General features: G+C 42.0%; 1 protein-coding gene across 1 annotated transcript; it reads right to left on the minus strand.

The window, feature by feature from the left end:
• Window positions 1-152: 152 nt before the first annotated feature.
• Window positions 153-22,221, minus strand: OXA1L (OXA1L mitochondrial inner membrane protein). Its single transcript, XM_055309160.1, has 10 exons — window positions 22,084-22,221; window positions 21,477-21,635; window positions 20,608-20,821; window positions 1,967-2,110; window positions 1,629-1,714; window positions 1,290-1,454; window positions 1,011-1,115; window positions 739-901; window positions 573-653; window positions 153-489 (listed from the first exon to the last, which is right to left on the minus strand). Exons 1-10 carry the CDS (start codon window positions 22,144-22,146, stop codon window positions 362-364), a joined length of 1,308 nt encoding a protein of 435 aa, XP_055165135.1. The 5' UTR covers window positions 22,147-22,221; the 3' UTR covers window positions 153-361.
• Window positions 22,222-23,913: the final 1,692 nt, after the last annotated feature.

Consider the following 23,913-nt stretch of genomic DNA (forward strand, 5'->3'; position numbering starts at 1 on the left):
ATTTTATAGGCTCCTAAGATAAATAAATGTAGATGGAAAAATCCATGTACGGGGTAGGAGTTTAAGAGCAGGGGCAGGAGTAATCGATCAATTCTTCAGTTTTCTGAAGTACACATTCCATTTCCTTGTTTAATAAGTATCAGGAAGCAGCATGTAGTACAGAAGTTTACTAATTCTGTGGATGGCAAGATCACTTGGCTCTTTTAGATGTGAGAGCCTGTAATGGAATCCACTTTTAAAAATGAAGATCTCTATGCCCCTCACCCCCGTTTCCAGGTCTGGGGTATGGACTCCGTATCAAATCTTGTTTTGAGGCTGAGTCTTTGAAAAGAGAGTTCCTACCAGTCGAGCATGAACGAATTCAGCCAAGCGTGTCACGCCAGGGCTGCTTTGACTTTGGCTTGGCACTGCTGCTATCAGAGCTGCTGTGAGGCTGATTCTTTCCATGCTGTAGCAGAGGGTTGTGGGTAAAGGTCTGTCGTAAGGGACCTGGGGCAAGAGAAAACAGATCTCGATGAACACAGGAAAGGAAGAACCACATCACAGATATTTATCCTGACAGGGTTATTTACCCCTAGCTGCTAGTTCCAACTGATTCTGCATGCGCCGTTCACGCTCCTGTAGCTGATGTGCCAGTTCGGCATTCTTCCACCCTGTGTAAAGAGTAAGACACTTAGTCCTATACCCACCTTTAGACTATTTCCCCCCAGTCCTGTTTCACTGAGGACAGGCCCTTACCTCTTTTGAAGCTTTTTAAGAAACCTTCCCGTGGAAGTAATTTGTTGGAGTCATGCACAACACGCTGGGGGATTTTTAGTACAGTTCGTACGGCTGGAATCCGGAGGCAAGCCACCTGGCCCAGGGAAAACATATTGGAGGAGAGCCAGTACATGAACACTGCCTGGATAAGAAAAAGACCATATTCAGGAGCTGTCATCTGCTATCAGCTTGATGGGAGATGGCTAGGCTCAGTGGAAAGGCTTGGAGCCAGTTCCTAAGCCATTACCTACCGTGGGGAAATGGATAGTTATGGGCAAGACTGCCAGGGGCATCACTCTGATCAGATTTCTCATCCACTGAAGATCAGAACTTTGCATACCAGTCTCAGCACCTAACTGCAAAAAAAAAAAAAAAAAAAAAGTAGCAAATGCATGTCAATTTTAGAGAATATGGCTCAGATTTCAACCCATCAACTATTTTATCATGCGGCAAAGAATGACAATTTAGCATAGCTACTTTACCTCCACTCCCCACCATGCAGGCCTGGCACTTTACCAACCTGGGCTTACCTCAAGGACACCCCACATTGTAGCAGTGACTACCAGTGGTAATATGTAAGTGGGGTCAGACAGTGTGAGATCCTGGAACCACAGGAGGCCACCTGTCTGTAGGCTGGGCACAGGAAGATTGGCCATTTCTCTCAAGGCAATGAAGAAGGAGATGAAGATCGGGGCCTATTACACAGGATAAACAGTGTCAAGATCCTTTAGCAAAAGGGACATTTTCATTACTCCATTACTGAAAACGCTGTTACCACCACCTGCTTTTTTGGGGTCTAGGGCATGGGAAACAGAGGAGTTTATCTGACTGGTATAGGATAAAATAAGAAAGAAAATGTTTTTGCTTACCTGAGTCAGAGGTAGAATAAGAGGTCTAAAGAGTTTAACATCATGCTTTTTCTGGTAAAATGTCATTTCCGAGGAGGCCTTGTAAACTGTGAATGTGGGGAAGTTAATGATTGGGCTAATTGTTACATCAGTAGAGGTGACCATCCTTATCACCTGGCCCATAAAATTTCTACCCGACCCTGGCCAGTCACTGGAAACATTAGGCCTTAGAAGCAAGTAGAGCTTTAGAACTTGCCCACCTCTAGCAACTCCTGATTTAGGCCATTCCCCTCCTTCAGCAGAATGTGAGGAAAGTGCAAATGTGGTCCTCTCCTATGCGCATTCTGTGTTTAACTCACACTCAGCTTGGTCTCCTGCCAACTTGGCCTCTCTGATTCGAGTGGAAAACTTCTGGATCTCCGGTAAGTGGTTGTGGATCTTGGCTGCTTCTCGCTGGCCCTTCACGATGAGAGGAAACACCAGGCAGCGGGCAAGGACGGTACCTGGAAAACACATACTAGGACTGGAGTGAAATTAAAGCAGTTCTTCAGTCAGAAGGTTGAAGGTTTTTAGGTCCTCACTGAAAGAGTGTTTCTTATTCTAGTCTTTTCAACACTGTGACTCTTGCTAAACGTCACCCAAAACAAAGGGCAGGGGTGATTTAGTTCTTCCAAGGCTTAGTCCTCTGCTTTGATATCATAAAAATTTAGCATTAACGTCTGTAAACAAATGGCCAAGAATACTGTTTATTTCCTCTAACAAAAGGAGGTGAGAGAAGATACTTTTCCAGCTCAGTGGTTTCTGAACTTTTCTGTTACCAACAGAATCCCTCCACCCTCAACTCTTTTTTTTTTTTTTTTAAGATTTTATTTATTTATTCATGAGAGACACAGAGCGGGAAAGAGAGAGGGAGAAGCAGGCTCCATGCAGGGAGCCCAATGGGGGACTTGATCCCAGGTCTCCCGGATCATGCCCTGGGCTGAAGGTGGCACTAAACCGTTGAGCCACCCGGGCTGCCCTCTACCCTCAACTCTTAGTGTAGCCCCAATATACATAACAGATAAAACCGAACTGCTCTGGGTGAGGGGGTAGTCTGGCTATAGAACTGTTCAGGCTCTGGCCTTTGCTTTTCTCAGAGTTACCATTATAGAACTCTGGGGCTCCCAGGAATGAAGTTTGAAAGCCACTATCCTAGAAATCCCTAAGGTAGGTAGTAATCTGGTGGCTTACTGCTTTAGCTCTTCCTCATTTCTTTTCTTACACTTCCTATTTCCTGATAATTCCAACAAATATTTACTTAGGTTATACATCTGTAGACCAGCAAGAGGGTCTGAGATGAGAAGAGAGGGTGATGGTGTGTGGGTGTGTGTGGAATATGGATTTAGGCTTTATCAACATTATGATGGCTGATGTGGGGCGGAAAGAGATGGGAAGCTAAGGATGAAACAGAGGATGCTAGCCCTGAAGGAGTAGACTGAGAACTGGGCAATGGCAATAGAAGTGTTCAGAAAGACTGGAAGAAAATCAGGAAAGATGATCACAAAAGCCAAGGGATAGATTTCAAGGTTTAAAGTGTTTAACAGAGTAGGAAAGATCCCGAGCTTATATCCTCTCAAGAATTTACAAAAATCTACAGTTACATACAGAACTGTCTCTGCATAAAGGACTTTAGCAGAACAGATTTATTTTTTTAGCAGAACAGATTTTATACACCTAAGTATATAAAGAAAAAGTCATCGTGAGTTGGGTAGGAGGCACAGACATGTTCCAGTCAGGACCCAAAAACTGGGAGGGATATAACAATCCTAAAGGCTTTCCCTGTGGAACAAAGGGTCCAAGTCCCATATTGAGTTCCCAGCCTTCCACTGGAAGACAAGTCCCCACTACACCTGGCTTTGAAAACCAGTAAGGCTTATACCTGGGAGGTGCAGCACAATCTCACTTGGTGAAGTTTCAGCACAGAGGCAGCAGTTTGAAAAATGTCTGGGCTACACATGAAGGAGATCTACGGACTAACTTTAGGGTATGCACTGGCAGGGCAGGGATCTGTTGGAACATTCTCTGGGGATGGAATAGCTGGCAGGCACCATTTCTAACATTCTCCATCTACTATGCTAGTACCGGTTTGACCAACCCAGCCCCTCTTAAGTGGCTCTCTGCACCCTCCTGCTGTCACACCCATCAGGTGGTCTCAGCTTACACCACAGCCAGCCCACCAAGCAGCCCCTGCCTTGCATATTAGAGCACCTGCAATAGCTGGAGCTCAGCCACCCAGGAGGCCTGCCCTACCCACCAGTGGAATGCAACTGTCACAGCTGGGCTTCGTAGTCTGTGCTGGGGCCGATTCCCCACACCTGCCCACCCAGCAGTGGCTGGGCCTTCTTCTTCTTCTTCTTCTTTTTTTTTTTTTTTTAAGATTTTATTCATTCGTGAGAGAGAAAGAGACAGACAGAGAGAGGCAGAGACACAGGTAGAAGGAGAAGCAGGCTCCATGCAGGAAGCCTGGTGTGGGACTCGATCCCAGAGTCCCGCCCTGAGCCAAAGGCAGATGCTCAACTGCTGAGCCACCTACACATCCCACAATGAGTTCAACAGAGACTATTAAAAAACCCAATCAGAGCTGTAGAATATAGTAGCGGATATAAAAAGTCCACTAGAGGGAATTAACAGATTGGGTGATACAGAAGAATCAAATCAGTGAAGACAAGGTAGTGGAAACCACCCAATAGGAACAGCAAAAAGAACAAAGAAAAATACTAAGGATCGTTTACCGAGCCTTTGGGACATCAGGTGTAACTAATATTGGCATTAAAGGGATCCCAGGAGAAGAATAAGAGATAATGGCTGAAAAATTCCCTAACCTGGCAAAGGAAACTGACATTCAAATCCAAAGAGCACAGAGAATCCCAAAAAGCCTGAAGAGACTCATGAATGGATCAAAAACTGCTCCCCAAAACAAAACCCATCTATATGCTGCCTACAAGAGACTCATATGTGAGATGTAAAGACACAGACTGAAAGTGATGGACAAAAACATTGCATGGAAATGGAAATGAAAGCTGGGGTAGCAATACTTGCATCAGACAAAATAGACTAATAAGAGACAAAAAAGGGCATTACATAATGACAAAAAAAATCCCAAAAGAATATAACACTTGTAAATATGCACACAATACAGGGGCAGCTAAATACATAATGGAAATGTTAACAGGCAAAAAGGAAGAAACGGACAGCTATATCATAAAGGTAGGGGACTTTAACACTCTATTTACATCAATGGATAGATAGTCCTGACGGAAAATCAGGAAACTTGCTTTAAACCACACATAAGACCAGACAGACTGGGGTGCCTGGGTGGCTTAGTCTGTTGTTTGTCTTTGACTCAGGTCAGTATCCCAGGGTCCTGGGATAGAAACTCCAGAAGACTGCTTCTCCCTCTGCACCTCCTCATTGCTTGTGCTCTAAATAAATAAATACAATCTTAAGGGGACAAAAAGAAGACCAGATGGACTTAATTGACATACACAAAGCATTCCATCCCCGAACACCAGAATCAAAGGTGCTTGGCTGGCTCAGTTGGGAGAACACGCAACTCTTGATCTTGGAGTTGTGAGCTTGAGCCCCACACTGGGTGAAGAGATTACTAAAAATAAACAGTAGGGGACACCTGGGTGGCTCAGTGGTTTAGCACCACCTTCAGCCCAGGGTGTGATCCTGGAGTCCCGGAATTGAGTCCCGCATTGGGCTCCCTGCATGGAGCCTGCTTCTCCCTCTGCCTGTGTCTCTGCCTCTCTCTCTCATGAATAAATAAAATCTTAGAAAAAAAATAGTAAATAAACTTAAAAATTACATTAAACAACAAAACCCCAAAATGGCAGAATATACATTCTTTTCTAGTGCACAACAACATTCTCTAGGATATATCATGTTAGGTCACAAAGCAAGTCTTTAAAAAAAAAAAAAGATTTTATTTATTCATGAGTCAGAGAGAGAGAGAGGGGGGCAGAGAGAGAAGCAGGCTCCATGCAGGGAGCCTGATGTGGGACTTGATCCTGGAACTCCAGGATCAGGGAGGCGCTCAACCAGTGAGCCACCCAGGCATCCCCACAAAGCAAGTCTAAAACTGAAGACTGAGGGATCCCTGGGTGGCGCAGCGGTTTGGCGCCTGCCTTTGGCCCGGGGCGTGATCCTGGAGACCCCGGATCGAATCCCACGTCGGGCTCCCGGTGCATGGAGCCTGCTTCTCCCTCTGCCTGTGTCTCTGCCTCTCTCTCTTTCTCTCTGTGACTATCATAAATAAATAAAAATTTAAAAAAAAAATAAAAATAAAACTGAAGACTGAAATCCTATCAAGCATCTTTTCCAACCACAATGGGATGGAACTAGAACTCAATGAAAAGAGGGAAAACTGGAAAAACCAAATGTGAAGGGTAAACAACATGTTACTAAAAATCCAATGGGTCAAGGAAGAAATGAAAGAAAAAAAAATGAAGATAGAAACAATTAGTTTAAAACCTATGGGATGCAGCAAAACCAGCTCAATGAGGGCAGCTTATAGCAGTATAGACCTACTTCAGGAAGCAAGAAAAATCTCAAATAATCTAACCTTACAGCTAACTGAACTAGAAAAAGAACAAAGTCCAAAGTTAGTAGAAGGAAGTAACAAAGATTAAAGCAGAAATAAATGAAATAGACTAAGAATATAATGGAGAAGATCAACAAAACTAAGAGATGTTTTTTTTTTTAAAGATAAAGCTGATAAAGCTTTAGCCAGACTTGTCAAAATAAATAAGATCATACACAAAAGAATAACCAATACCACAGAAACACAAGGATTGTAAGGCACTACTGTAAACAATTATATGCCAACAAATGGGACAACCTAGAACAGATACCTTCCTAGAAACATAAGATCTTCCAAGACAAATCAAGAGGAGACAGATCTGAACAGATCAATTACTAGTAATGAAATTGAATGGATTATCAAACTCCCGACAAACAAAAGTCCCAATACCAGACAGCTTCATAGGTGAATTCTACCAAACATTTAAGAGTTAATACCAATCCTTTTCAAAGTTTTCAACAACAACAACAACAAAAAGGAAGAAAAGCTTTCAAACATATTCTGTAAGGCCAGCACTACCCTAATACCAAAGACATCACAAAAAAAGGAAAATTACAGCCAATATCCCTGAACATACATGTAAAAATCCTCAACAATATATTAGCAAGAATACATTGAAAGGATCATACATCACAATCAAGTGAGATTCTAGGAATGCAAGGATGGTTCAATATACACAACACTGATACACATTAACAAAAAGAATAAAAATAATCTCAATAGACACAGAAAAACCATCTGATGATAAATTCAAAATCCATTTATGATAAAAAGTCATAGTAAAGAAGGTATAGAGGGCATATACCTCAACGTAATAAAGGCCATATATGACAAACTCTCAGCTAAAATACTGGTGAAAAGCTGAAAGCTTTTGTTCTATGATCAGGGACATGGATGCCCATCCTCACTGCCTTTTTTTTTTTTTTTTTAAAGATTTTTATTTATTGGGCAGCCCAGGTAGCTCAGCGGTTTAGCACCGCCTTCAGCCCAGGGCCTGATCCTGGAGACCTGGGATCCAGTCCCATGTCGGGCTCCCTGCATGGAGCCTGCTTCTCCCTCTGCCTGTGTCTCTGCCTCTCTCTCTCCGTCTGTCTCTTATGAATAAATAAAGTCTTAAAAAAAAAGATTTTTATTTATTCATGAGAGACATGCAGAGAGCAGAGACATAGGCAGAGGGAGAAGCAGGCTCCCTGCAAGAAGCCCAATGCAGGACTTCATCCCAGGACTCTGGGATCACGACCTGAGCCAAAGGCATACGCTCAAGCACTAAGCCACCCAGGTGTCCCTCTCACAACATAATACAGGTGTACCTTGGGGATGTTGCAGTTTTGGTTCTAGACTACCACAGCAAAGCGAATACCACAATAAAGTGAGTCAAATGAATTTAATGGTGTCTCAGAACACATAAGGTGTGTTTATACTATATCATAGTTTATTAAGTGCAATAACATTATATCCAAAAACCCATGTATACCTTAATTATTGCTAAAACATGCTAACCATCACTGAATTTTTAGCAATTTGTCATCTTTTTGCTGATGGAGGGTCTTGCCTTGATGTTGATGGCTGATCATGGATCAGGGTGGTGTTACTAAAGGCTGGGGTGGCTGTGATAATTTCTTGAAAAAGACAACAATGAAGTCAGCCAAATCAATTGACTCTTCCTTTTTTTTTTTTTTGACTCTTCCTTTTATGAATGATTTCTCTGTAGCATGTAATGCTCTTTGATGCATTTTACCCACAGTAAAACTTCTTTAAAACATTGGAGTCAATCCTCTCAAATTCTGCCACTGCTTTATCAACTAAGTTTGTGTAATATTCCGAATCCTTTGTTATCATTTCAACAGTCTTCATAGCATCTTCACCAGGAGTAAATCCATCTTAAGGTACTTTCTGGGATGCCTGGGTGGCTCAGCGGTTGGGTGCCTCCCTTTGGCCCAGGGCATGATCCTGGAGTCCTAGGATCAAGTCCCACATCAGGCTCCCTGCATGGAGCCTGCTTCTCACTCTGCCTAGGTCTCTGTCTCTCATGAATAAATAAATCTTAAAAAAAAAATCACTTTCTGTTCACCCATAAGCAATTCCTTATTCATTCAAGTTTTATGAGACTGCAGCAATTCAGTCACATCTTTAGGGCTCCACTTATAGTTCTCTTGCTATTTCCACTACATCCCTAGTTACTTCCTCCGTGGTCATCCATTAGGATGGAATCAATTTCTTCCAAACTCCTATTAATGTTGATATTTTTGACCTCTTTCCATGAATCATGAATGTTTTTTATGGCATCTAGGATGGTGAAGCCTTTCCAAAAGCCCAGATATATCAGAGGGATCACGACAGCAGGTTTAGCCTTACAAAATGTACTTCTTAAAAAAATAAGACTTGAAATTACTTAAAATTACTCCATGACCCATGGCTGCAGAATAGATGTTGCATCAGTAGACATGAAAACATGAGTCTTAAAAAAAAAAAAAAAAAAAAAAAAAGAAAATATCAGTCTTCTTCTACATCTCCGTCTCAACTCTTAGGTGACCAGACGCATGGTCACCTTTTTTTCCCCTGAGGACTAGGTCTCAACAGTAGGCTTAAAATATTCAGTCCATGTTCTAAATAGATGTGTTTTTCAGACTTTGCTGTTCTATTTATAGAGCACAAGCAGAGTAGATACAGCAATTTTCAAAATAGGAAATGAGTACTGGCTTCACCTTAAAGTCACCAGTTACATTAACTCCTACCAAGAATCTTGCCTGTCATGACTTCTGTCAAAGTCCTAGATGGCATCTTCTTCCAGTATAAAGCTGTTTTCATCTATGTTGAGAATCTGCTGTTTAGTGTGGTGACCTTCATTAATTCTCTTAGCTAGATCTTCCAGATAACTTGTTGCTTCACCTTGTATTTTGTTATGGAGATGGCTTCTTTTCTTGAGCCTCATGAACTAACCTCCTCTAGTTTCTTTTTTTTTTTTTTAACCTCCTCTAGTTTCTAACTTTTCTGCAGCATCCTCTCTCTCAACCTTACAGAATTAAAGAGGGTGTTGCTTTAGACTAACTAGCCTTTTACTTAAGGGAATGCTGTGACTACTCTGATCTATCCAGAAAACAGAAACTTTCTCCATGTCAGCAATAAGGCTGTTTCATTTTTTATCACTTGTGTTCAAAGGAATAACATTCAATTTCAAGAACTTTTCTTTTGCATTCACAACTTGGCTAACTAGCACAAGAGGCCCAGCTTTTGGCCTAAGATTTCTACATGCCTTCCTCACTAAATTTAATCATTTTTAGTTTTTCATTTAAAGTGAAACATGTAGGGACGGCCTGGGTGGCTCAGCGGTTGAGCGTCTGCCTTTGGCCCAGGGCATGATTCCAGGATCCGGGATCAAGTCCCACATCAGGCTCCTTGCAGGGAGTCTGCTTCTCCCACTGCCTATGTCTCTGCCTCTCTCTGTGTCTCTCCTGAATAAATAAATAATTTTTAAAAAAAATCTTAAAAAAAAAAAAGTGAAACGTGACTATTTCTTTAACTTGAACACTTAAGAGGCCACTGTAGGGTTATTAACTGGCCTAATTTCAATACTGTTGTGTCTTGGGGAATAGGGAGTCCTCAGGGGGAATGGCTGGTTGGTGGAATGGTCAGCACACACACACATTGATTACATTCACTGTTATATATGGGTGCAGTTTATGATACTCCAAAACGACTGCAATGTAACATCACAAACACTAAGACAAATATAATAATAAATATTGTGAGAATTCCCAAAATGTGACCCAAAGACAGGAAGTGAACAAATGCTGTTGTAAAAATGGCACTGATAGACTTGCATGATGCAGGGTTGCCACAAATCCTCAGTATGTAAAAAATGCAAAGCACAATAAAACAAGTTATGCCAGTGCTTGAAGTCCTACCACAGCAATTAGATGAGAAAAGGAAATAAAAAGCATAAAATTGGGAAAAAATAAACTTACTATTTGCATATGACACATTACTATATAGAGAAAGCCCTAAGGACTTCACCTCAAAATGATTGGAATATATTAATTCAGTAAGTTTGCAGGATACAGTAGTATATAGGGGCACCTGGGTGGCTCTGTGGTTGAGCGTCTGCCCTTCGCTCAGGTCGTGATCCTGGGGTCCTGGGATCGAGTCCCACATCAGGCTCCTGGCAGGGAGCCTGATTCTTCCTCTGCCTGTGTCTCTGCGTCTCTCTCTCTCTCATGAATCAATAAATAAAATCTTCTTAAAAAATATATAGAAACTCATTGCATTTCTATAGTGAACTATCAGAAAGAGAAATTAAGAAAACAATCCCATCCACAATTGCATCAAAAAGAATAAAATACCTAGGAATAAATTTAACCAAAGAGGGGAAAGATTTGTATTCTGCAAACTGTTAAGACACTGACTGAAGAAACTAAAGGCAATACAAATATGGAAAGATGAAACTGTGTTCATGGATTCAAAGAATATTATTAAAGTGTCCATACTACCTGGCTTCCTGTCCAAGATGGCAATGTAGAAGACCCTGAACTCACCTCCTCCATGGACACACCAAATCTACACCTATTTACAGAGCAATTCCTCCAGAAGAACTGAGGGCTAATTGATCAGCTTCAGCATAACAAAAGAGAGACCACAAAGAGAATGGCAGGAGAGATGGACACATGCTAATTAAGGGAACCTCCACAAACTGTGACCTGCAATGGGGAGAGACAACACTGTTTTGCCCTGGGCACAAAAAAAAGCAGTTTGTTTGTTGTTTATGATATTCACAGAGAGAGGGGGGGGGGCGGGCGCAGAGACATAAGCAGGCTCCATGCCCGGGAGCCTGACGTGGGACTCGATCCCGGTCTCCAGGATCGCGCCCTGGGCCAAAGGCAGGTGCCAAACCGCTGCGCCACCCAGGGATCCCAAAAAAAGCAGTTTAAAAGGACAACTAGCAGTGCCTGGCTGGCTCACTTGGTAGAGTATATGACTCTTGATCTCAGGGTCGTGACATCATTAATAAATAAGTAGGCCACTAAATCACAAAGGAAATGGCTCTAGAACCCTGCCAGGTAGTGGGAGCGCTGCTGGAACTCTCTCCAGCTCTTAGGGACTAGAGAGCACCACAGTTTACATTCTCCTTCCACCCTGACTGTACATATGGGAGCAGGGCCCAAGGGCCCCAGGACCCTAGCCCATACCAACCCTAGATGCACTGGGGCACAGAAAAAAAAAAAAAGCTGCAAGTTAAAAAGGATCCAGTTGTAGAATTCCATCAAATGGTAGGGTAGCTACTGAAACTCTCTTTGGGTCGGCGGGTGGGGCTGGTGAGTACCATAGTTTATATTCCCCCTCTACCTTAATAGCATAGGTAAGAGCAGGGTATGTGTATCCTAGCCAGCCTACCTCCTCAGTGAGGCCCAGGATCTTAGCCTACCAAAGCCCAAGCCATCTAATCTAAGGCAGCCCCAGGGTGGCACATGCTAGGACACTCCTGGCCAGTGCTTATTATACCTCCAGCCATATGGTCAAAGTGACATAAGCATGAAGTAGCCTGAAACATCCCAGGCCTGCGCCACTTCAGCTCCAGGTGACTTCCTAGGGTAACCCTGGTGCAGAGTGCTCTGGAACCGCTCAGCTCATGCCTGCTTTGGCTCCAGCTACCCTGCCAGAGTGCTCCCTGTATTGGAGTGCACCCCGCAGCCCCAGCCTGTATCCACTTTAGCTTCAGCTGTCCTGCCAGGACAACCTCTGTGTGGAGAACCCTGGCTTGTACTCACTTTAGCTCTGGTCATCCCACCAAGGCAACCCCAGCATGGGAGTGCCACACGACCTCCAGCTCATGCCAGCCACAGCTCTAGCCAGCCAGCCAGTCACCAGCTACACAGTGTACACAGGGGATGACCATACACAAGACCATTTCTTCAAGTTTAGCTGTTCTGCCTATTTCATAGAAACAAACACAGAAAGTGAAGCAAAATGAGGTGGCAGAGGAATATCCAACAAATGAAAGAGTAAGACAAAATTTCAGAAAAAGAACTAAATGAAATGGGAGATAATCAGTCTACCTGATAAAGAGTTCAAAGTAATAGTCATAAAGATACTCACTGGTCTAGGAGTGGATAAACTTAGCAAGAACTTCAACAAAGAGGGCAGCCTGGGTGGCTCAGTGGTTTAGCGCCGCCTTCAGCCCAGGGCCTGATCCTGGAGACCTGGGATCGAGTCCCATGTCAGGCTCCCTGCATGGAGCCTGCTTCTCCCTCTGCATGTGTATCTGCCCCCCACCCCTGTCTCTAATGAATAAAGAAATAAAAAAATCTTAAAAAAAAGAACTTCAACAAAGAGATAGAAAATATATACAGCGATCTCAGAAGGAAGGGGGGGGCAGAAAAATTATTGGGGGGGGGGGGAAGCAAGCTAAAGACTTCCTTAACATGGGGAAAGAAACACATCCAGATTTAGGAAGCAATGAGAGTTCCAAACAAGATGAAGCCAAGGAGGTCCACCCTGTAACATGTAATAATTAAAATGTCAAAACTAAAGAATTCCAAACGGAGCAAAAAAGAAGCAACTTAGTAACATACAAGAGAAACCCCATGAGGCTATCAGCTAGCTGACTTTTCAGGAGGATGATATAGTCAATGTACTGAAACGAAAAAACTTACAGTCAAGAATATTTACCCAGCAAGGTTATCATTCAAAATTGAAGGCAGGATGAAGAATTTCCCAACCAAAAGTCACAGGAGGAGCAGCTCGGGTGGCTCAGCTGTTTATCACCACCTTCAACCCTGGAGACCCAGGACTGAGCCCCACATCAGGCTCCCTGCGAGGAGCCTGCAGATTCTCCCCCTGCCTGTGTCTTTGCCTCTTTTTCTGTGTCTCTCATGAATAAATAAATAAAATCTTTAAAAAACAAAAACAACCAAAAGTCACAGGAATTCATCACCACTAAACTAGCCTGACAAGAAATGTTAGAGATTTAAGTGGAAAAAATTAAAAAGGCCATAATTAGAATTATGAAAGGAAAAAAAAAAACAACCCAGGAGTAAAAGCAAACATACAGAAATATATTTAAAATGTACATATAAAAACATTATGTATTTATAATCTAATAGTTAATATGTTAAAAAACAAAAATAGTAAAATTATGTCTAAAAATTAGTTCAGGGACACACAAAATTAAAAGATGTAAAATATGACAATATAAACACAAAACATGGAAGGGGAGTAGTGAAAAGGGAAGTTCTTTTAGAATGTGTTTGAACTTGAGTGACCATCAACTTCATGTAGATTGCTATATAATTAGAATGTTAAATATCAACTTCATGGTAACCACAAACCCAAAATCTGTATTACTCAAAAAATAAAAAGAAAACCAAGGGAACACTAAAGTCATCAATCACAAACAGAGCAAGAGAAGAAGAAAAGAACAGTGAAAAACTACAAAAACAAACAGAAAATAACAAAATGGTAGTAAGTACATACCTAACACTCATTACTTTATTTTTATTTTTTTTTAAGACTCATTACTTTATTTATTTTTATTTTTATTTATTTATGATAGTCACAGAGAGAGAGAGAGAGAGGCAGAGACATAGGCAGAGGGAGAAGCAGGCTCCATGCACTGGGAGCCCGACGTGGGATTCGATCCCGGGTCTCCAGGATCGCGCCCTGGGCCAAAGGCAGGCGCTAAACCACTGCGCCACCCAGGGATCCCAACACTCATTACTTTAGATGTAAGTGGTCTTGATCCTCCAGTCAAAAGACAGAGGGTGGGCAGCCCTGGTGGCTCAGCAGTTTAGCGCCACCTTCAGCCTAGGGCCTGATCCTGGAGACCCGGGATCGAGTCCCATATCGGGCTCCCTGTATGGAGCCTGCTTCTCCCTCTGCCTGTGTCTCTGCCTCTCTCTCTCTCATGAATAAATAAATAAATTCTTTAAAACAAAACAAAACAAAAAAAACCCCATAAAAGACAGAGGGTGGTAGAATGGATAAAAAAAAACCCAAGACCCAACTATATCCTGCCTATAAGACTCACTTTAGACCTAAAGGTACATACAAGCTGAAAGTGAAGAGATGGAAAAAGATGTTTCATGCAAATGTAAATTAAAAAAGCCAGAGTAGCAATACTTAGATCAGATAAAATACACTTTAAAACAAAGACTAGGGGATCCCTGGGTGGCGCAGCGGTTTGGCGCCTGCCTTTGGCCCAGAGCCCGATCCTGGAGACCCGGGATCGAATCCCACATCAGGCTCCTGGTGCATGGAGCCTGCTTCTCCCTCTGCCTGTGTCTGCCTCTCTCTCTCTCTGTGTGTGACTATCATAAATAAATAAAAATTAAAAAAAAAAAAACAAAGACTAACAGGAGACAAAGAAGGACATTACATAATGAACAGATTAATTAAAAGAGAGGACACAATAAGTGTAAATATCCATCTAATATTGGAACACCTAAATACCTAAAGCAAATATTAACAGACATAAAGGAAGAAATAGACAGTAATACAATAATAGTAGGGGACTTTAACAACCCACTTATATCAACAGATAGATCATCCAGGCAGAAAATCATTAAGGAAACAGTGTCTTTGAACACCACAGATGGGACTTAAAGGATATATACAAAACTTTCCATCAAAAAAACAACAGAATACATATTCTTTAAGTACACATGTAACATTCTTAAGGACAGATCACATTGGACCACACAAAAAAAATCTCAATAAATTGAAGAAGACTAGGGCACCTGGGTGGCTCAGTGGTTGAGTGTCTGCCTTTGGTTTAGGGCATGATCCTGGGGTCCTGGGATTGAGTTCCACATAGGGCTCCCTGTAGGGAGCCTGCTTCTCTCTTTGCCTGTCTTTGCCTCTCTCTGTGTTTCTCATGAATACATAAATTAAAATAAATAAATAAATAAATAAATAAAATATTAAAAGAAATAAATTTAAGACAGAGAACATATTATGTATCTTTTCTGACCACAACAGCATGAAACTAGACATCAACTGCCAGAGGAAAACTGGAAAAACAAAAACAAACACAAACATGTGGAGGTTAAACAACATGCTACTAAACAACCAATGGGTCAATGAGGAAATCAGAGGAAATAAAAAAATGCTTTGAGACAAGTGAAAATAAAAAGTCTTTGGCACAACAAAAGTAGTTCTAAGAGGGAAATTTATAATACAAGAAACAAGAGAAATCTCAAATAATCTAACCTTACACTTAAATAAACCAGAAAAAGAACAAAGACCAAAATTAGTAGAAAAAAGGAAATAATAAAGATCAGAGCAGAAATAACTGAAATGGACACTGAATAAAAATGATAGAAAAGATCAATGAGGGACACCTGGTGGCTCAGTCAGTTGAGTGTCTGCCTTTGGCTCAGGTTGTGATCCCAGGGTCCTGCATCAGGCTCCCTGTGGAGAAGGGAGCCTTCTCATGAATAAGTCTTAAAAAAAAAAAAAAAAATCAATGAAACCAAGAGTTGGTTCTTTGAAAAGATAAGCCAAATTAATAAGCCTTTAGCCAGACTCACCAAGAAGAGGTTCCAGATACATTAAATCGAAAATGAAAGAGAAGTAACAATCATTACAGAAACACAAAGGATTACAAGACATTACTATAAATAATTATATGCCAACAAATGGGACAACCTAGAAGTGGATAAATTCCTAGTAACATACAATCTTCCAAAACTGAATCTGGGAGAAACAGAAAATACTAATAGACCAACTACTAGAATGAAATTGAATGGGCAATCAAACTCCCAACAAACAGAAGTCTAAGACTAGACAGCTTCACAAGTGAATTCTACAAAACATTTAAAGAATTAAGGGATGCCTGAGTGGCTCAGCGGTTGACTGCCTGCCTTCAGCTCAGGGCGTGATCCTGGGGCCCAATATCAAGTCCTGCATCGGGCTCCTTGCAGGGAGCCTGCTTCTCCCTCTTCCTTGTGTCTCTGCCTCTTTCTCTCTCTCTCTATCATAAAAAAAATAATAAACAAATAAATAATCTTAAAAAAACACATTTAAAAGATTATTCATCCTGATCAAGTGAGATTTATTCTGGTAATGCAAGGATGGTTCAATAGTCACAAACCAATGTGATTTACTACTGAAAGAAAACCGTATGAAGAAAACCCGTATGATCATCTTTTTAAAAAAGAGATATTTGACAGAGAGAGAGAAAGTGAGAGTGAGCTTGCACAAGCAGAGGGAGTGGGAGAAGCGGGTTCCCCGCTGAGCAGAGAGCCCAATGTGGGGCTCGATCCCAGGACCCTGGGATTTTGACCTATGCCAAAGGCAGATACTTAACAGACTGAGCCACCCAGGAGCCCCCTAATCACCTTAATAGATGCAGAAAAAGCATTTGACAAAATTCCACATCTGTTCAAGATAAAAACTCTCAACAAACTGGATTTAGAGAGAATATACCTTACCATAAGAAAGACCATATATGAAAAACCCACAGCTAACATCACATTCAATGGTGAAATACTGAGATCAGTAACAAGCCATGTCTACTCATGCCACTTTTATTCAACACAGCACTGGCAGTCCAAACCACAGCAATCAAACAAGAGAAAGAAATAAAATGCATTCAGACCAGTAAGAAAGAAGTAGAACTACTTGCAAAATACATAAAGATATACATAGAAAGCCCTAAGGACTCCACTAAAAAAAATGATTACAAGTAATAAATGAGTAAAGCTACAAGATACAAAATTAATATACAGAAATCTCTTGTGTTTCTATGCACTAATTATGAAGTATCAGAAACTCCATTTACAATTGCACCAAAAAGAATAAGTATCTAGGGATAAATAACTAAGCAAGTGAAAGACCTGTATTCTGAAAACTAAAAATACTGATAAACTGAAAATGACACAAATAAATGAAAAGACATACCATGTTCATAGATTGGAAGAATATTGCTAAAAAATGTCACATTCACTCTACCCAAAGCAATCTATACATTCAGTGCAATCCCTATCAAAATACCAATAGCATTCTTCAAAGAACTGGAACAAATAATCCTAAAATTTGTATGGAACCACACAAGACCTTGAATAGCCAAAATAATTTTATGAACAAAATTGAAGTTATCACAATCCCAGATTTCAAAATATATTACAAAGCAATAAAGCAGTAATGTACAAAATAGATATATAAGCCAATGGAATGGAACAGAGTCCAGAATAAACCCATACTTATATGGTCAAATAATCTTCGACAATGGTGGCAAGAATGTACAATGGAGAAAAGATGAACCAAACTCTTGAATAAATGGTGTTAAAAGTGGACAGCCACATGCAAACGAATGAAACTTCATCATTTTCTTACACCATATACAAAAATAAAACCAAAATGGATTAAAGATTTCAATGTGAGACCTGAAACCATAAAACTCCTAGAAGAAAATATAGGTAGCAAACTTTTGGACATCAGCCTTAGCAACATATTTGTGGATATGTCTCCCCAGGAAAGGGAAACAAAAGCATAATAAACTACTGAAACTATACCAAAACAAAAAGCTTTTTGCACAGTGGAGGAAACCATCAACCAAACAAAAAGGTAATGTACTGAATGGGAGAAGATACATGCAAATGATAATCAATAAGGGGTTATTATCCCAAAAATAGTACAATTAAAAAATGGGCAGAGGACCTGAGTAGACATCTCTCCAAACACAAGTGGATGGCCAACAGACACATGAAAAGGTGCTAAACATTACTAACCATCAGGGAAATGTAAGTCAAAACCAAAATGAGGTATCACCTCAACACTTATCAGAATGGCTAGACTCAAAAGACAAGAAATAACAAATGTTGACAGGGATGTGGAGAAGAGAGAACTCTGGTACACTGCTGATGGGATTGCAAAGTAGTGTAGCCACTATGGAATATAGTATGGAAGTTCCTTAAAAAATTAATTGAAGTACCATGATCCAACCATTCCACTGCCGGGTATTTACCCAAAGAAAATGAAAACACTACTTCAAATATATATATGCACTAGGGCACCTGAGAGGCTCAGTCTGCTGAGAGGCTAGCTCTTGATTTTGACTCCAGTCATAATCTCATGAGTCATGAGACAGAGCCCTACATCCAGCCCTGCACTCAGTGGGGAGTCTGGAAAGAGTTTCTACCTCTGCCCAGCCCCCTCCCAAACTCATGCACATGCTTGCTCTCTTACATGCTCTAAAATAAATAAATCTTAAAAAAAGCCCAACCCCCCCAAACCAAAAATATATATATCCACCCCTAAGTTCACTGAAGCATTATTTATAATAGTGAAGATATGGAAGCAACCTAAGTGTCCAGTGATAGGTGACTGGATAAAGGTGTGGTGTACACCAACACAACAGAATATTATGCAGCCATAAAAAAGAATGAGATCTTGCCATCTGTGACATGAATGGACTTCTAGGGTATTATGCTATGTGAAAGAAGTCAGAAAGAGAAAGACAAACACCGTATAGTTTCACTTATATGCAGAATCTAGAATAACAAAACAGACTCATAGATACAGAGAGAATATTCTGGTTGCTAGAGGGGAGAGGGTTGGAGAAGATGGGCAAAACAGGAGGAAATTAAAAGGTACAAACTTCCAGGGGTGCTAGGCTATTGATGGAACATGTGGCTCTTGATCTTGGGGTCATGAGTTCAAGTCCCATACACCCATGTGTGGTCTGGGATCACAACCCTGAGATCAGGAGCTGCACACTCCATTAACTGAACCAGCCAGGTACCCTGGGATTGCTTAAATAAATAAACTTAAAAAAGGAAAAAAAAAAGGGGGGGTACAAACTTTCAGTTACAGATAAAGAAGAACATAGGGATGCAATGTACAGCATAGAGAATATAGGTAATATATTATAACAACTCTATATGGTGACATGGTGATCACTTCCTACTATGTATGTTGAATCACTATGCTATATACCTGGAACATAATATAGGCTACACTTCAATAAAATAAACTGGAAAAAAAGTTTAGAAAGGTCAAATGTGAAAATAAGTTTAGCAATGATGTCACTAACCAAATGAGGTGGTATGAGATTTCCAAAAAAACTAAAGTCAGATTGCTGAGTGTCAAAGAGTGGAAAGAAGTCTACTGTGTGCAGAAGTCTTTTATTTTATTATTTTTAAAAGATTTTATTTATTTATTTATTTATTTATTCATTCATTCATGAGACACACGGGGGAAACACAGGCAGAGGAGAAGCAGGCTCCCTGCAGGGAGCCTGATGTGAGCCTGATGTGAGACTCGATCCTGGGTCTCCAGGATCAGGCTCTGGGCCGAAGGCGGTGCTAAACCGCTGAGCCACCCGGGCTGCTCACAGAATAGTCTTTTAAATAACAGCTATGAAAGAAGAACTAAGGATGAAAAGAAGGGACTTTTCCTTAAGAAATCCATGTTATGCTTGGACGGGTTTATATTTTCAGAATAGGGCAGTAAAAACAGAGAAGCAGAACACAGGGGAAAGGATGATTGCTGGAGCAAGGTGTAGGAAAAACAGAATTTAAAGTATAGTCTTAGCCCACAAGACTATAATGTGGGCATCTTCCAATTTGAGGGGTTTAAGCGCCTGGCCTAATCTTCTATTGTCCAGCTTCATCACTGTTAACAAGGTTCCTTACTCTAACCCCAGACTCACATTCAATATCTATGTTTGGGACACCTGGGTGGCTCAGTGGCTGAGTGGTTGCCTTTGGCTCTGCCTTTGGCTCAGGGCGTGATCCTGGAGTCCCAGGATCGAGTCCCACATCAGGCTCCCTGCGTGGAGCCTGCTTCTCCCTCTGCCTATGTCTCTGCCTCTCTCCTTCTCTCATGAATAAATAAAATCTTTAAATTAAAAAAAAAAAAAACTATGTTTGTTGAGTTCCCGATGATTCAGTGGTTTTATAATGACCTTTAGGAAACATAAGTAGAGCATATCTAAGTGTCAAGAGCCTCTATCCCTCATCTGAGGGCCTCATCATCTGCTTTTCTGACCCTAAACTTCTACACTACAGTTGACCCTTGAACTATATAGGGGTTTGAACTGTGGGGGCCCACTTATATGGGGATTTTTCTTTTACAGTACTGTACATGTATTTTCTCTTAGAATTTTAACATTTTCTTTTCTCTAGCTTTATTGTAACATATAGAATACATGTAACATACAAAACATGTATTGACTGTATATAATAAGTCTTGTAACAGTAGGCTATTAAGTTACTGAAGAGTTAAAAGTTATAAAGGATTTTCAGTGTTGGTGCCCCTAACCCCCAGGTGGTTCAAGAGTCAACTGTATTCCCTCCATCCACTTACAGAACCGGCTAGCTTTAAAGTTCTACCCCTAGTTTTCCATTTCCTCTACCCTTGATCAGGATGTGTTCCCCTTACATGCAGCGATGGCCCCCCACCAAGGTAGGCCTAGATTAACATGCATAAATTCCAGTAAGTTCTGAATCAGTCCCACTGGGGTGTATGACCCCAGCCCCAGTTCAGCGAAGCTCTGTTCGGCAGCAGCTTGGACTACATCTGCGGTCTCTCCAGAAGCCACCTCTGTTACTGCGGTGGGTGAGGGAGTTGCAGGAATGACAGGAGGGGCCTGAACCTGTGCAAAAGGAAGTCATGTGTAATACTCAGTTGGGGGGACACAGAGAAATCACACATCCCCTAAGATAATAACTAGTATCAGGTTGTTCTACTGACTTTCTACTTCTTGTTCTCCCAGGTTAGCCTACAGTGTACAGAGAATTGAAAGCTTGAAAAGGACATTTTATTTTTTCCTCTAGGCAGGAAAATATGTTACTTAGAGTAAGATTTCATGACTTCCGTTCCTAATAGTCATTTCTTCTATCCGCGTTTTCCAAACTTCAGTCATTTGAGTATCACTGGCACGACTTTGCAGATACTGAAACTATCATAATTTCTATTTAAAACAATTCAGTTTTTAAAACCCAAATATTTACTTGGCCTCACCATCAGAAATATTAATATTCACGAAGTCACTGATATGCAAGTTACAACTTTTCTAATACACACGCACACCTGGAATCACCTCTCCAACACGATGGCAAACAATGCTTTGAATATAACGTAAATCTCTCCGGCTGTAGTTTCAATCATTTTCCAGAGGTGCTAGCATTCCGGGGAGCCGTATGAGGTGTGGCCAAGAACCCTGTGCCACATTCCCCCTAGTTATAGTTAACAGAAAATAAAATCAACAAACGCCATTCCTAACGTCGCAGGGGCGGTTCGCCTCTTACCTGGGCTTCTGCGAACAAGATCACAGAGGTACTGAGGCCCCGGAGGCCAGGAGCCGCGAGGACATTGTGCGGGCGATCGCAGCACCGGCCCGCCGCCAAGACGAGCCCCGCGGTCGGCGGTTTTCGCGGCCAGGGCAAGGGCCCTACGACGCTGTGGAACTGAGAGGATGAAAGAAGGATGGCGCCTTTCATCGGGGACAGACGTCGCTCATCGTGCTCTTTCGCCGCCACCAAGCACGCAGCCCGCTAGCACAGGTGAAGGGATTCTACTCTCCGCGCGCAGACGGCTGGCCCGGAGGCACGCAATTGGGAGTCTTGGCTCTCGGTTACCGCAGGCCCACCCCGGGGCACAGAGGACGGAGGTCGAGGCTCAAGTTTCCGTGGCAGGGGCGATACGGGACCCACCAACAGGCGGCAACACGCGACCCCTGAACGCTCAGGGTCGGGCACGGAACCCTCCCGCGTCCTCAGGCAAGTCGAGGTCAAGAGAGGCAGGTCCCGGTGAGCAGGTCAGCGCCTGCTCATGCTGTTCGTGGCACGGGCTGTCTCGGGCTCGGGCCATGGGGATAGGGCCGCATCCTGGCGCTTAGCCCTGGGGGTTCCTTACCTGACGCCGTGGCTGTAACAGGCGCAGAAGTTCCCGCCGTCCGCACACCAAGCCCAGCGCCATCTTGCCGTGAAGGGGGCTTGCGCTCGCGCCTGCGCACTCATAACTTTAACCTCGCGGAAAGAGGCCCTTTTGGAAATGGGCCTGAAGCCAGAGCTGCTGCCGCGGTCAGGTGGTCAAGGAGACTGGAGCTTGGCGGCCATATTTGAAGTGGGTAAGAAGACGCTAAGGGCCCTATTAACAAGATCTCGCAGTGTTTTCTGGAGCTAGGAAGTTCGTCGTGTAGTAACTGCAAAAACCTGGGGGATTTTGCTGTCTTCTGTAAATCCGTGATTCTCCTCTGACTTGTTGAGTTAAAGAAGAAGTTCCGGACGGGCTTGACTGGGCTTGGCGTGAATTTTTCCTGTCTAGCGATGTTCTATTCTTACTGCTAGATAATATTGTAATTGTAAGTTAAGTGAAATGTGAGGGTAGTCTGGCGTCTGATAGAGATTGAGGGAAGGCAGTTTATAGGAAATATTTTCCTCCCAGATAAGACGACAAAGCTTGAAGAGGGGACCCCACCTTTCAGCTTTCCCTTCCTTAAGTGGGGTTGTGTGAGTATCATCTTGTGACCAGGTGGGAACAAATCTAAAGATGAAAAGCTAACATGTTGAAGATGGTGTATGCAAAAGACATCAATACTTGCTGATGTCCTTCAGGTATTGCACCAGCCTTGGTACTACCTGTATCTAGACTTTGTTGTGTAAGATAATTAAAGATCTTTATTGTCCAGACTCCAGGTTTCTGTCGCTTTGTTGTTTGCTTCTTGAAACTGAAAGCCTTTGCAAAGATAGAAGAGGTGAAATTCTCTCTTGACGAAAAAAAAGTTCTGCTTGGAAAGCTGGGAGTTGGTTATATTTGAACTCCTATAAAGCCTTTTAAATTAGGGTGCTTCCCTCCCCCCACCCCCGAGTCCTTTTTGAATAATGGGTAGTTTGGAAAGATACAATAGCCTGAAGTTATTTCAGTCGCTATTTGGGTATGATTATGAATACGATGTGGGAAACAAAAGCAGCAGAAGAAAAGTAGAATTTCCTTAGGACTTGCAGCCCATTGACAAGTCCTAAATAGAGTGATATTCGTCTAGTAACTCAGCTGCCTCAATGTTAAGACTTGGGTAAGGGCAAAAGGCAATCTTGCCCCTCAGGATCCTGTATGTCTACTTTAACATAAAAGTTCCTTTAGAAACTTCCTTTATCTCTATCCTCTAAGGTATGTTAGTGATCATCCCCCAAGCATATGGCCCACGGAGATACATCTAAAGGATCTCATGACTAAAGTTTTATTAGACAGTAATAAATAACCTCATCCCAACAATAGCTAGCTCTCTTGAGGTCCTGGAAATCTTGCTTCCAAAATTCCTCAGAGACTTAACACTATCCCTAATACCCTCCCAACTTGAAACTATATAATGAGCCACTCCTGATGACCCCAGGGCAGCTTTTTCTGCCCACAGGTCCCGTTGCTGTGCTTTAATAAAACCACGTTTTTGCACCAAAGATGGCTCAAGAATTCTTTCTTGGTGGTCAGCTTTGAACTGACCTTAACATCTTTCCTACATCAAATGTACCTGACAGAAGTGGTAAAGATGGGCAAAAAATATAACCCAGATTTAGTAATAATAGGGGTTATGACCAATCACATATATTGGGTACTATTGTAAATAAGATTTTAAAGTTTGCTTTAAATAATTAATACAGGGATCCCTGGGTGGCGCAGCGGTTTGGCGCCTGCCTTTGGCCCAGGGCGCGATCCTGGAGACCCGGGATCGAATCCCACGTCAGGCTC

The sequence above is a fragment of the Nyctereutes procyonoides genome, unplaced genomic scaffold (genome assembly GCF_905146905.1).
Source record: "Nyctereutes procyonoides isolate TBG_1078 unplaced genomic scaffold, NYPRO_anot_genome, whole genome shotgun sequence".
In the NCBI taxonomy this organism is placed as follows: domain Eukaryota; kingdom Metazoa; phylum Chordata; class Mammalia; order Carnivora; family Canidae; genus Nyctereutes; species Nyctereutes procyonoides.

What these genes read in the sequence shown, in the direction of transcription:
- OXA1L (XM_055309160.1), bottom strand. Translation starts at nt 22,146, where the DNA reads ATGGCGCTGGGCTTGGTGTGCGGACGGCGGGAACTTCTGCGCCTGTTA. An exon ending in TCTTGTTCGCAGAAGCCCAG is followed by an intron (nt 20,822 to 21,476) that starts GTAAGAGGCGAA and finishes CCTTTTGCACAG; the next exon opens with GTTCAGGCCCCTCCTGTCAT. An exon ending in GTTGGAACTAGCAGCTAGGG is followed by an intron (nt 490 to 572) that starts GTAAATAACCCT and finishes CTCTTGCCCCAG; the next exon opens with GTCCCTTACGACAGACCTTT.